Genomic DNA, 12765 nt, shown 5'->3' with positions numbered 1-12765 from the left:
TAAGACACTGTAATGGAACCTGCTGCGCTATATAAGACACTGTAACGGAATCTGCTGCTCTATATAACACACTGTAACGGAATCTGCTGCGCTATATAAGACACTGTAACGGAATCTGCTGCGCTATATAAGACACTGTAACGGAATCTGCTGCGCTATATAAGACGCTGTAACGGAATCTGCTGCGCTATAGAACACACTGTTTGTTCTTCGGGAGGCTTGCCACCTAGCAACAGCAGGTGGGATTAGGCAGCAAGCCTCCCGAAAGTGCTGAGGGATAGAAAGTGAAAAAATTTTTCACTTACCTCTCCCTCTACAGCTACAGCGCCGCTGGAGGCGCGCGCGCGTGCGCGCGCGCGCACGCCGCGTCACGTGCACGCGCGCGCACACGTGAGCGCGCCCCCCAAGCGCTGGTCAGATTTTTTCTGTCAGCAGACATGGAGGACAGCGTTTCTGTGTCTGCCACAGACTCACTGGATATGTCCTCCATGCCTGGCAGTAGTAAAGCGGAGAGAGCCCACAAGAGGGCACTCTCTCATTACTCAAGCGATTCATCCTCTTCTGAGGAAATTCCAGCAAAAAGGAAGAAAAAGTCAGTCAGGAAAGTGGTGCAGACTGACTCAGACTCTGAGGTAAATGAGTCTTCCCATGAAGAGGCAGGGTCACCCTACACCTCAGGGAGCCCTATTCCACGCAGGAAAAGTCTAAAAAAGACTGATAAAATTAAGTCTGCCAAAAAAGGGACCTGTTCAGGTGAAAAACCCCTTTTTCCTGGCATTGCCCGTAGCAGGCAACCTGATAGTGCTCGGAGCAAGCACACATCCCCTGCCCGTAGCTGGCATAACTTTCCTGCCCGTAGCAGGCAGCATGAAGGTACCCGTTTACAGCACAAAGGGTCACCTGCCAGGTCGTCACAGTACTCCCGCAGGAGTAGCCCCCCTCCCCCAGTGGACTGGGAGTCTGAAGAAGTTACCAGAACTTCGGCTTCTTCAAAAAGGGGGGAATATAGTGACATCCAAATGGCCAGAGTGGCGCTAGCAGGAAAGACCCCTCCATCTAAGCTCTATGCTACCCACTGGGCACTGAAGCAAAATTCTGAGGTGCAGAAATTCGCTCAGTTAGCTTTCAGAGCAGCACTGGTTAAGGAGGATGAGTTGGTACTGCGCTCTCATACAGGGCTACCAGACATTCCTGCGCTATTTGCGCCTGGCATTGACCCAGCGCTAATGTCTATTGTGGGTGACAAAAGGCAAAATGACACCACAGACCGTACCCTGAAGAAGATTCAGTACAAGATAGCAGACGCAGCTGGTCCGCTACTATATGTCCTAGACAAGGCAGAAAGGGAAGGTGAAGCTAGCGTCTCCCTGGACGCACTGGTAGCATCTAAAATGGCTCTTCTGAAGGCCATCAGTAGAGCAACACTGATTATAGGACAGACCTTCAATCACATCACAAATACCCGCAGATCCAGATGGCTCACGGCAGCGGGCCTGGCAGACTTAGCCCCTAAGTCTCTAGAATTCCCCAATCTAGAAAATGCGGACTTGTTTGGGCCCCAATTCATAGAAGAGGTCAAGATACGCCACAAGGCAAGGAAATCCTTTTCCGACCTCAAGAAAGGGGGTGACCACTTCAAGAGGCCCTTTCTCCAAGGGGGCCGGACTTCGAGACCCGCGGGTCCGTCCCGAGAATACCAGGGAACAAGAAGAACCCAGACCGGAGGGTTCGGTAGCAGACCAGCCGATAATTCCAGAACATCGGCAGGAAACAATTGGAACAGCTCCAAGAGAGGCCGAAATTTCGGTAAGTGTACCCACACACACCACATGCCACAGAACTCTGGGCCAAGCCTATGCAGAATGGGAAAGCATTTCCTCAGACAAATGGCTACTAAAGACCATTCAATTCGGGCTGAAGCTCCCTCTACTACGGTTCCCACACCAGTTCAGCCGCATTCCTTGTTCAAGGAAGTGCAGTCCTCAAATAGACGAGGTCCTGGCATTAGCATTAAGCCAGGGAAAAATAGAGCCAGCGAACCCAGGGCTTTCGGGCTGGACAAGTCACTTGTTCCCTATAGCCAAACAGGATGGCTCCGTAAGACCAGTATTAAATGTCAAAGGTCTAAACAGGTATCTCAAGACCAAGAGATTCCGTATGGAGGGCATAGCAGACATTCCATACATCCTGACAAGGGACTGCTTCTGTATAAAGATAGACCTGAAGGAAGCTTTCCATTCTATATCGGTTCATCCCAACCACAGACGTTTTCTCAGATTCGTCTGGAGAGGCAATACATATCAGTGGACTGTCATGGTATTTGGCCTCTCATGTGCACCCTATACATTTACACGGGTAATGAAAGCAGTCATATCCCATCTACGTCAGCGGGGTATCCTGTGCATCATTTACTTAGACGACATATTACTGGTGCACCAGGACAGCGAGATTTTAACGAAACACAGGGACATGACTTTATCTCTCCTGTCCGCCCTGGGCTTCACTCTAAACACACAGAAGTCCGTCCTCGGCCCCACAAAATCAATAACATTCTTAGGGTTCAACCTGGATACCCATTCTTTTTCACTGGCAGTCCCTCCAGAGAAATGGCGGGACACTCAATCATTTATCCACAAGACATTAGGGAAACGCAGACTAACCCTGCGGGACCTAGCCGCAATCATTGGCAAGATGATCGCCATGTCACCAGGCTTTCGTCATGTTCCTCTGATGTGCAGGGAGATGCAGGGTCTCCTCAGATCGCTCCTACACGCTCACTATGCATGGAAAGATACAATATTCCTGTCCAGGAAAGCAAAGACAGAGCTGTCCTACTGGAACACTCTTCCTATCCCTCCTCCTCGTCCCCTGATAGACCCCCCACCGTCTTTGACAATCACCACAGACGCTTCCTTAACGGGGTGGGGAGGCTTCTCACAGGACAAGGCAGTCCGGGGAAGCTGGTCGGCAGAGGAGACACAGATGTTCATAAACATCCTAGAATTGCGAGCAGCGAAACTAGCGTTGAGAGCTCTAGTTCCCAATCACATGACCAACACCCGCATACAGCTGTGCCTAGACAATACAACAGCGGTGTCATACATAAACAGAATGGGGGGCACGAAGTCCATCTCCCTATGCAGGGAAGCCCTAGAGATCTGGGAGTGGGCTACACAGAGGGATATTATCCTAGTAGCATCTTATGTCCCAGGCCAGCTAAACGAGCTAGCAGATTCGCTATCTCGCGAAAGAATCTCTCTAGACTCGGTGGCTCTAAAAAGCCAGGTTTTTCAAAAGATAAGAGAAGCATTCGGGGACCTAGAAATAGATCTCTTCGCCAGTCCCACAAACGCCCAGATCCCACGGTTCGTGTCCAGAATATGGACCGAGGGAGTCTGGAGGATGGATGCAATGTCCTTCCCTTGGACAGACCTTCGGCACCCTTACGCCTTCCCTCCCCCAGCCCTTCTCCTGAAAGTCCTTCAGAAGATCAGGGAGGACCGGGTACCCCACATAGTTCTGGTATACCCTGTTTGGCCATCCAGAGTGTGGTTTCCCCTAGTCAACCAACTTCGGATCGGCCCGAAGATCCCCCTGGGGCTGTCCAGGGATTGCTTCCAGGGAACCTCAGACATACTAGAGACCCTTCCCCAGTGCATGTGGATGGCAATATTATTGGGTTGCTGACCGACCGAGCCCTAGCATCTCCCACAAGGGCACTAATTAATGCGTCTTTAAGACCGCGAACTAGATCCAGATACGGGGCCATTATCAAGGAATTTGACACATGGAGAAGCCAACGCAGCCTACAGACGCGGGGCTCACCTCTCCATCTAGCCCTAGACTTCCTAGCATCTAAATACCAATCAGGGTTAGCCTCTGCCACCATAAGATCATACGGCTCGGCCTTGGCTATTTTAGTTCCTAATCTAACGAATAATAAACTTTACCTCCGACTTCTGAGAGGCATCCACCTTTCCAGGCCCCTCACACCAAAGTATTCTAATACCTGGGACATAGAGCCATTCCTTACATTCTGGTCTTCCCAAGATACAGTGGAGGACATAATCTTACTCTCCCGCAAGTTAGCATCCCTATTAGCCCTGGCCATAGCAGCAAGAGGGGCTGAGCTAACTCTAATCCACATAGAGGACCCGTGGTTATCACGTACCCCAACAGGTTACCACATCATCCTGAAAGGGCATACAAAAACTTCGTCCTTTAATACACCAATAGTGGAATTCGACATCATTAGGGATCCCACCGACCCCAATATTTGTATATCTACATGTTTAGAACTGTACCTGGCCCGAACGGCGCTCATTAGAGAGAACATCTCCCAACTTTTCATCACCTGTAGGAAACCCTACCGCCCTGCTAGACCATCCACCATCAGAGGGTGGATAGTAGCTTCCATGAAACAGGCGGGTATAGACACGGACCAATTCAAAAGCCATTCCCTGCGGGGAGCGGCTGCCACTAGAGCGGCCGCGAAAGGCATCCCCCTGCATGCGATTATGCGAGCAGCAAGATGGTCCTCCTCCCGTACCTTTGCAAGACACTATTGGAGACCAACCGATCTTCAGAAGATCGAATTTCTCAGAGCAACCACCAGGTATGTGGTAGTCTGCCCACCTGCTGTTGCTAGGTGGCAAGCCTCCCGAAGAACAAAACACTGGTTTGCAGGAATCTATGACCTGCAAACCGGATTTGTTCTAGGGAACAGGATTGCCACCTAGCAACAGCTCCCACCCACCCACCCTTGGTTGGCACCAAATGTCGCTAGGTCTGGCGCTTCCTCTGTTAAATTAGTTGGTCCTAAAGATCCTTCTCTCTTCCCATCAGGCGCACCGAGGGACCAAAAGAAGCCACAGGCACCGGCCAATAAGGATCAGAAGTGACCTCCATCACTCAGTCGGCGGCTAATCCTCAGGCTGCAATCAAGTTTCTTATACACATTCAGCTCAGGAAGCTCAATCTCCCTTTCAGAGAGATAGTCCTATTATCTAGTTAGCCCAGTTTCTCAGAAGGGCTCCCGGTTTCATGTTAATAAACCTTTTTCTGGTTTCAAGGCATTACGGGTTTTTGAGTCTTTGTTACCTAGGTACCCGTTAGGAGTAGACCTACCGGGAGGTCATCTTACCTTCCCATATTCTGGGAGGACAGGTTGCCACCAGTAACCTTCCGAAAAAATCTGACCAGCGCTTGGGGGGCGCGCTCACGTGTGCGCGCGCGTGCACGTGACGCGGCGTGCGCGCGCGCGCACGCGCGCGCGCCTCCAGCGGCGCTGTAGCTGTAGAGGGAGAGGTAAGTGAAAAATTTTTTCACTTTCTATCCCTCAGCACTTTCGGGAGGCTTGCTGCCTAATCCCACCTGCTGTTGCTAGGTGGCAATCCTGTTCCCTAGAACAAATCCGGTTTGCAGGTCATAGATTCCTGCAAACCAGTGTTAAAGCATACTTGCCGACTTCTTAGCTGGGCTTTGCGGGAGAGAGGGGGCGTGGGAGCACTCAATTGTAATTTGGATAGCTCCGCCCATGGCCCCACCCCATTTACGGCATGTAAATGGGGCGGGGCCATGGGCGGAGCTATCCAAAGTACATTTCAGAGGGTACTTTTGAAGCTGCGTGGGGGTCTGTAGTGAGGGGGGCGGTGGTTTGAGAGACAGCATGAGCCTTATTAAAGTAAACAGCGTGAGCAGAGGGAGAGAAGCAGGAGGGAAGTGCCGAAGCAGCCAGCCGCTAGCTTACCATGTCATCTGCGGCGCTGCCGGGCTGCCCTCTCTATGCTGCTCCGGAGTCCTGTTGTCTCCTCTGCTGCTCGCTCGTGCTGCTCCCGCGACTGCCCCATGCTGTGCTGCTGCTGCGGATCCTCCTTGCTCCTTCGGTCCTCCTCCCTAATGTGCACAGTGCTACTGCTGCTGGCCGGGAACCTGCACCGCCGCCCCGCATCGATCGATCTGCCGCTACAGGGCTAGGAGGAGGGTCTCTCTCCAGTGTCTCCACCTAGCCCACCATGTCCGACCAGTGCTGCCGCTATGATGGTGACCACATCCGGTCCCACAGAACCGCGCCGGGCAGGGCAGCCGCTGGCGCTGCCCGGGCGTACGCCACAAGTAGCAGGGATCATTTGCAGAGGGGGGGCGGGCCTGCGGCGCCAGCCAACCAATCGGCGCCCGGAGCAGGAGCTCCGGTGGCTCCGCCCTCCCTACGCCTCTGTGTCCAATCCCTTGGTCCCTTTGGCGCTCTCTGTACGTCTCTTACACCCTTTCAACTCCTCTATACTAGTAAGTCTCTCTAAATTAAAACCTCATTTTGGAAGATACTAGCTTTAAATTCCCTCACTTTACTGCAGTTTGGGATCGGGAGTTGGGAGGGAAGATTGGAAGTGTCAACTGGGTTAACATTTTCCATTCAGTACATGCCTGTGACCCCTAGTGTCAGGGTACGGGAGACCCAATATAAATGATTGTCTCACTGGTACAGGTGCCCAGATGCCCTCTCTAAGATGGGCACTGGGGTTCCCAATATCTATTGGTGATGCTCTGGGGCCCCTAACAACCCATGCCACATATGGTGGCAATGCCCTTACATACTCCCATTTTGGTCTGAGGTGGCTGTTCTACCTCCCCTGCTCTTCCATCTAAATAATGCCGCTAAATCTGTTATCCCGGTAAGGTGGCGCTCCTCCTCTCCCCAACGGTTCACGAGTGGTTTAAGTTACCTTTTATATGGAAAGTGATGATATCTTATTGTCTGTGGATGATAGATATGCGCTATTTAGGGACACATGGTTCCGCTGGGTGGCTTTCAAAGCCTCCAAAACCTATAAGGACATTATTGCATCCCATCCCTCATAAACCCTCCCCTGTGAATTTTTTTCCTTTTCCCCCCTTTCTGTCTGTGGCCTCTATATATAAGTAGATTATTTGTTATCCTCCTACTCAGAGCATTCTGGAGCTTCTCCCCCCACTTTTTTGTCCTCTCCCCTTTTTATTCTCTTTCCTTGCTCATTCTCTCTCTTATTTTTCTTTACTTTCTGCTTATACAACTTGGTTTTAATATTAGTTGTTGTATTGTGACTTGAGATTTTTTTGTATACCAAAGTCTGCTTTTGTACTTTTTATCCTTAAAATCAATAAACCTAATTTACACTAGATTTAAACAATTTCATATAGTTTTAAATAATTGTTAAACTTTGGGATGTATAAATAATGTGCACAATTTATTTAAACATAGATATCTAAAACAATTGAGAAACAATCAAAATTAAATTCATAAGTACACCACATAAGTACACCACATAAGTACACCACATAAGTACACCACATACAGTAGATATATATGAAAGATAAAATTCTCATTACAAATATGTGATTCACTGTATGAATTCAAATTAATGCATGGTAATCTCTGGTAGTTTTGAAATAGTTTCTTAAGGAAAGTGAAAGAATTACCATTTCCACATAAAGGCCCTTATTCTGATCTGATCGCAGTACAAATTTGTTCTCAAAATGGGCAAAACCATGTGCACTGCAGGTGGGGCAGATATAACATGTATAGAGAGAGTTAGATTTGTGTGAGTTATTTTGTTTCTGAGCAGGGTAAATACTGGCTGCATTATTCGGTGCTTTTGTAGTTTCACGGGGACAGCCTACGCTACGTTTGAATCTACGTTATCAGCGAGCCCAACAACTGCCTTACTTGTGTAGTTTCAGTTTCAACTCACCCCACCCAAATTGAACTCTCTCTGCACACAGTACATTTGCCCCACCTGCAGTGCACATGGTTTTGTCCATTTTGAGAACAAATATTTACTGCAATAAGGGCCAAAGTCCAAGGATTTCAGATGTTCAGATACCAAACGCACTCACCCTCCTTTAATAACCAACACACAACACCCTGCTTCCCCACCCCGTCAGTTCTTCCCCCATCCAGACCTCTCCAACGTCCATAGCATGCCACCACTCCCGGTCCTTCCAATGTGCACACCACAGAAAACTCCCCCCACCCCACAGCATTCCCCCAGGCCCTTCCAGGGTCCACACCACACCACTCCCCCTCTCCTGGCCCTTGCCATGTTCACACCACAGCGCCCCCTCTCACCCTACAACATTCTCCCAGGCCCTTTCACACCACAGCACACCCTCAACATGTCCCCAATAATCACCAAACACAGCACTCGTCACCTTACTCCCTCCTTATCCCCTTCAATGCCAACATCACAGCAATCCCTGGCTCCTCCAGAGTCCATACCACAACACTATCTCACCATCCCCTTCAATGTCCATATTACAGCAGTGCACAACCTCCTGTCCTGGATCCTTCAATGTCCACATTTTAGCATTCTTCTACTTCCTTTGGTGCTTTAATTTCTACATTAGAGCCCCCACCGAAGCCTCTTCAATGTCCACACCTCAGAAGAGCCCCAGCTTCAGCTCCATTGTCAACCAACTTCGTGTCTCCGCCTCCCAACATACAATGCAAAGAAAATTAGCATTGTATAACTTGGGGTGGGTCTAGGATTCAGCAAGAATTGCGTTCTTCAGAAACCCACGTACCGCTCACTTGTGCTCTGTAAGTGGACGGCCGAGAGCGGGTTTGAAGGGCTGTGCAAGGTGGCGAGGAATGCAGGAGACTTGCCTGCTTTTCCAGGGGTCCAGGAGCACCACCCAATTTTCAGGAGCCTCCCACCTATTTCTGGACGGTAGGCAAGTATGAACAAACTGCAGTGAAGTTTATTATCCACAACACTAGCCTGCTGATTGCTGATTGATCCCGCTAGGTGATAGTACTGAAATCATTAGTGACGCTGCTCTGTCATATGAATTGCATCTGCCTATTCACAAGGGGAAAACAAGTAAACAACAGATGTTTGTACTTGAATTTTATTTAATTTGTATTTTGCATTTGTTGCTGTGTGTATATATATATTATTGGCTATGAGCAACTTGAACATTTATTAATATCTGTTTTACTGTCAATCCACATCATACACTATCTCTACGTCTCTACGCAAGTAATATACAGATGGATGCCCCGCGAGTCGTGCCTAACTGAATCAGAATATATATATACATAAATAAATGTATTCCTCTGTGCGTCATTCCCTACTTACGTCGGGGACCCAAACGCATTCAACTATACAAGAATGTTTTAATAAACAAATATATCTATCTCCGTACCAGATATATTAATAGGTTTATGGGAATGTTTTACATGTATGCTTCAAATGAAATTCCCCCGTACCTCAATTTAGTCATTGCCAAATGCTCCCTACAGCTTGTATAGAGGTCTAAGTATTAATAAAGAAATACTGGTGAGTTAATGAAAAATTCCGAAATGCACAAACAGTGTGACAAGTGCTAGATGATAGAAATCATTCATTTTTATATCCTCTGTGGGGGCGTTAAATGCACTTGCCAGCATTAACTGTCCTGCAACTGTAATAATACGGCATAGCTAGGAATAAGCAAAATATACAGGGCAATAAGTAACAAATTGCTCCGTTACATCAATAAGCCACTGTGAGTGTTTTTATTTATTACAGGCTGTAAGGCGTTTATTGTCCGTTTTACAATGCTAAATGCTCAGCATACAATTTCATCAGGAATCCTGCCAGACACTTTCTGCTTCCCCCAATGTACTGAAATGTAGTTTACAGCCTTTCACGTTAACAATTAAATATCCCATAGTAAAAAAAAATGCTTTAAGTAGGAATAGCAGCAATTTACGGGAGAATAGTCATTTCACTACTTAGCATTCAACGTGAAACTTTTCTCACTTACAATTATTAAAAGTAGAGGGTCAGAAAAGAGAGTGAAATTAAGTAGAGTTTGGACTTCAGATTTATTTATTATGAGAAGTAAGGGGCAGGGCTGCCTTAACAGCATTGTAGGCCCTGGGAAAAGCAATGCACTCAGGACCTCCACATCCATTCACTGGGGAAAACGGTAAAAGAAGAGGATGCTGTATTGTGATTGGTGGATAGCCCTAGCCATCCACCAATCAACATCCTCTCCCTGCTTCCCTGCAGGCTTGGACGCAGGAAGAGGATGCTGCCTGGCCATTCTGATTGTTCAAAGTCACAATCAAAGCAACCAGGCCGCATTCTCTACTGCCTACCAAGAAGCAGTGTCAAAAAGTCCAATCAACCGCTGCTTGAAGGCCCCTACAATTGGGGGACCCTTGGCAACTGCCCATCAAGCCCATGCATTAAGATGGCCCTTTTAAGGGGGACATATCGGGAGTTATACTATGAAGGTAGTATTAATTGTCCTTCATTACAATATAAGATGATTCCAAGTCTGTGCATTGGAAAAGCTATATCTATACAAAAGATTTGTTGCTATTATTATTATTATTATTATTATTATTATTATTATCCTTTATTTATATTGTACATATGTCCAATAAAAATAAGTAGGGGGCATGGAATTCCCCTTTCACCACTTAATGACTGGATGGTTTTTCTCCATGGCCCTTATTGAGATCTGATCGCAGTACAAATTTGTTCTCAAAATGGGCAAAACCATGTGCACTGCAGGTGGGGCAGATGTAACTTGTGCAGAGAGAGTTAGATTTGTGTGAGTTATTTTGTTTCTGTGCAAGGTAAATACTGGTTGCATTATTTTTACACTGCAATTTAGATTTCATTTTCAACACACCCCACCCAAATGTAACTCTCTCTGCACATGTTACATCTGACCCACCTGCAGTGCACATAGTTTTGGCCATTTTGAGAACAAATTTGTACTGCGATTGGATCTGAATAAGGGCCCATGTGTACCAGTGGGACTTTGCTGCCGATGGGACCTGGCGGTGGTGTTGACGTCATCAAGTGCATACACACATGCCGATGCAGGCAGTGATATAGTGGGCGTGGAGCCATTCTGTATTTAGCAGCATGGCCTTCACTTGCAATGACCTCTGTCGCCTTGCATGCACAGAGGACAGAGGATTTTGCACACACACACACACACACTAAATACTGAGCACACGGCATTGTATAAGTTCCACAGCCAATGTCTGACAATTTAGCAGTTGGGTAAAGATATTAGTTTGGTGGATTGGGTTAGGGTATTCGAAATAGGGTATCAGGGCTGCTGGCAGGTTGGAGACTGTGCAATGCAGGGATGCCACTGAGGGGGTGAGGTGGGCGGAGAAGTCTTCTGAGATCAGCCGGGAAGACTTGCTGTGTAGCTGGCATAAGGGAACAATGTATGCTGCATTTGGCTCCACCCTCAAGCCCATCCAGTACTGACATCAGAAGGTCCATCCAACGAAGCAGAACTAGCCACTTCCATTCCCTGTTTTTCCTCACCGCCCGTTCCCCATCGCTCTTAGCTTCCTGTACCCCGCCGCCTCTCTCAAATTTTTGGGGGCAAGCTGCCCCCTTACCCCCGCAATTCTGACGCCTCTGGTGACACAGTGTAAGGGCAGGACATGGCTGCCATGGTGGCTTTGCAGAAGGGGGACAGGGCTGACATTGAGGGGAAGAGGGAAAGGGCAGACACGGGGGAATGATGACAGGTCTGACAATCATGGAAGAGGCACATTACTCCTGTGGGCAATGTGTGCATAAGCTGCTCTAGTCCTGTGGGCATTATGTGTGTAAGGGGTGCCACTCCTGTAGGCATTTCCCTTTCTGGCACAGGGAAGCAAAATGTCAAGTTATGGCACTGATGCTCACACACCCTTAGTTACAGCCCTGCAATTTGGTGCACATGAAGTTTTTTACCACAGAGCCTGGAATATGCCTGGAAAAGTACAAAATAGAGTCACAATGGTGTAAATTTATTAGGGTCCGAATTACCTAAGGTCCGCGACTTCATCCAAGAATTGCCATACAGTATTTTCAGTATTGGTTCGCAAAGCACATATGGTCTGTTAATGGACAAAACCATGTGCACTGCTGGTGGGGCAGATGCAAAATGTGCAAAGAGAGTTAGATTTGGGTGAGTTATTTTGTTTCTGTGCAGGGTTATTACTGGCTGCTTTATTTTTACACTGCAATATACATATCAGTTTGAAGTACACACCCCACCCAATTCTAACTCTCTGTACATGTTACATCTACCCCACCTGCAGTGCACATGGTTTTGTCTATTAGCAAACCCAATGTGCTTTGCAAGCCTCCTTGTGTTTGGCTACTGTCCTATGCGTAAGTAGAAAGAAAATTTCTATTGTTCTTCATTTCTACATTGTGAATAAATAAATTAATGGAACATAAAAAGCAGATGCCGTCATCCTCCATATGGGCTTTTATTGAACAGCTTTTGGTATTCAACAGCAAATTATTTCGGTCTCTCACTCTCCCGGTAACAAGCTGCTTTGTGCAGAAATTAAAAGTGATCCTTTAATATATAAATGAAATGATAGTTGCGGTAACAACAGGTCGCTATTGAAATAGAAAGCTCTAAAATAATCCTCTCAATAGAGCGACTCAGCTGTACTGCAGCGATCCTATTGAGGAAGAGGTAGACTGACATCGGCGTAGAAATCTGTTCCAGCACATGGCAGGACAACTGCTTATGCAGATAATAAACAACCATTCCTAGTGTCTACCAGGAGAAATCATCCTATGTGAGACTCTACTGAGCGGTACAGTCTGACTACTAGAACAGAGCATATGCAGCAGCTTACTGGTTTCCCCCCTTCTGTATTTAATAAACAACAACAACAGCAACAACAATATAAAAGATCATTTGTGTCCCTCAGTGGCTAATAGGCCTTAGAAAGAAGTGTAGATTGCATGATGGATGATC

General features: G+C 47.5%; 1 protein-coding gene across 1 annotated transcript; it reads left to right on the top strand.

The window, feature by feature from the left end:
• The first annotated feature begins 437 nt into the window (after window positions 1–437).
• On the top strand, window positions 438–5198 carry LOC146005688 (uncharacterized). The gene is made up of 2 exons (XM_083145112.1): window positions 438–1806; window positions 4846–5198. Exons 1-2 carry the CDS (start codon window positions 438–440, stop codon window positions 4899–4901), a joined length of 1425 nt encoding a protein of 474 aa, XP_083001238.1. The 3' UTR covers window positions 4902–5198.
• Window positions 5199–12765: the final 7567 nt, after the last annotated feature.

Source organism: Crinia signifera, chromosome 5 (genome assembly GCF_055691185.1).
Source record: "Crinia signifera chromosome 5, ASM5569118v1, whole genome shotgun sequence".
NCBI lineage: Eukaryota > Metazoa > Chordata > Amphibia > Anura > Myobatrachidae > Crinia > Crinia signifera.
Note: the sequence above shows the minus strand (reverse complement) of the source record. Positions and strands in the feature narration are given on the sequence as shown.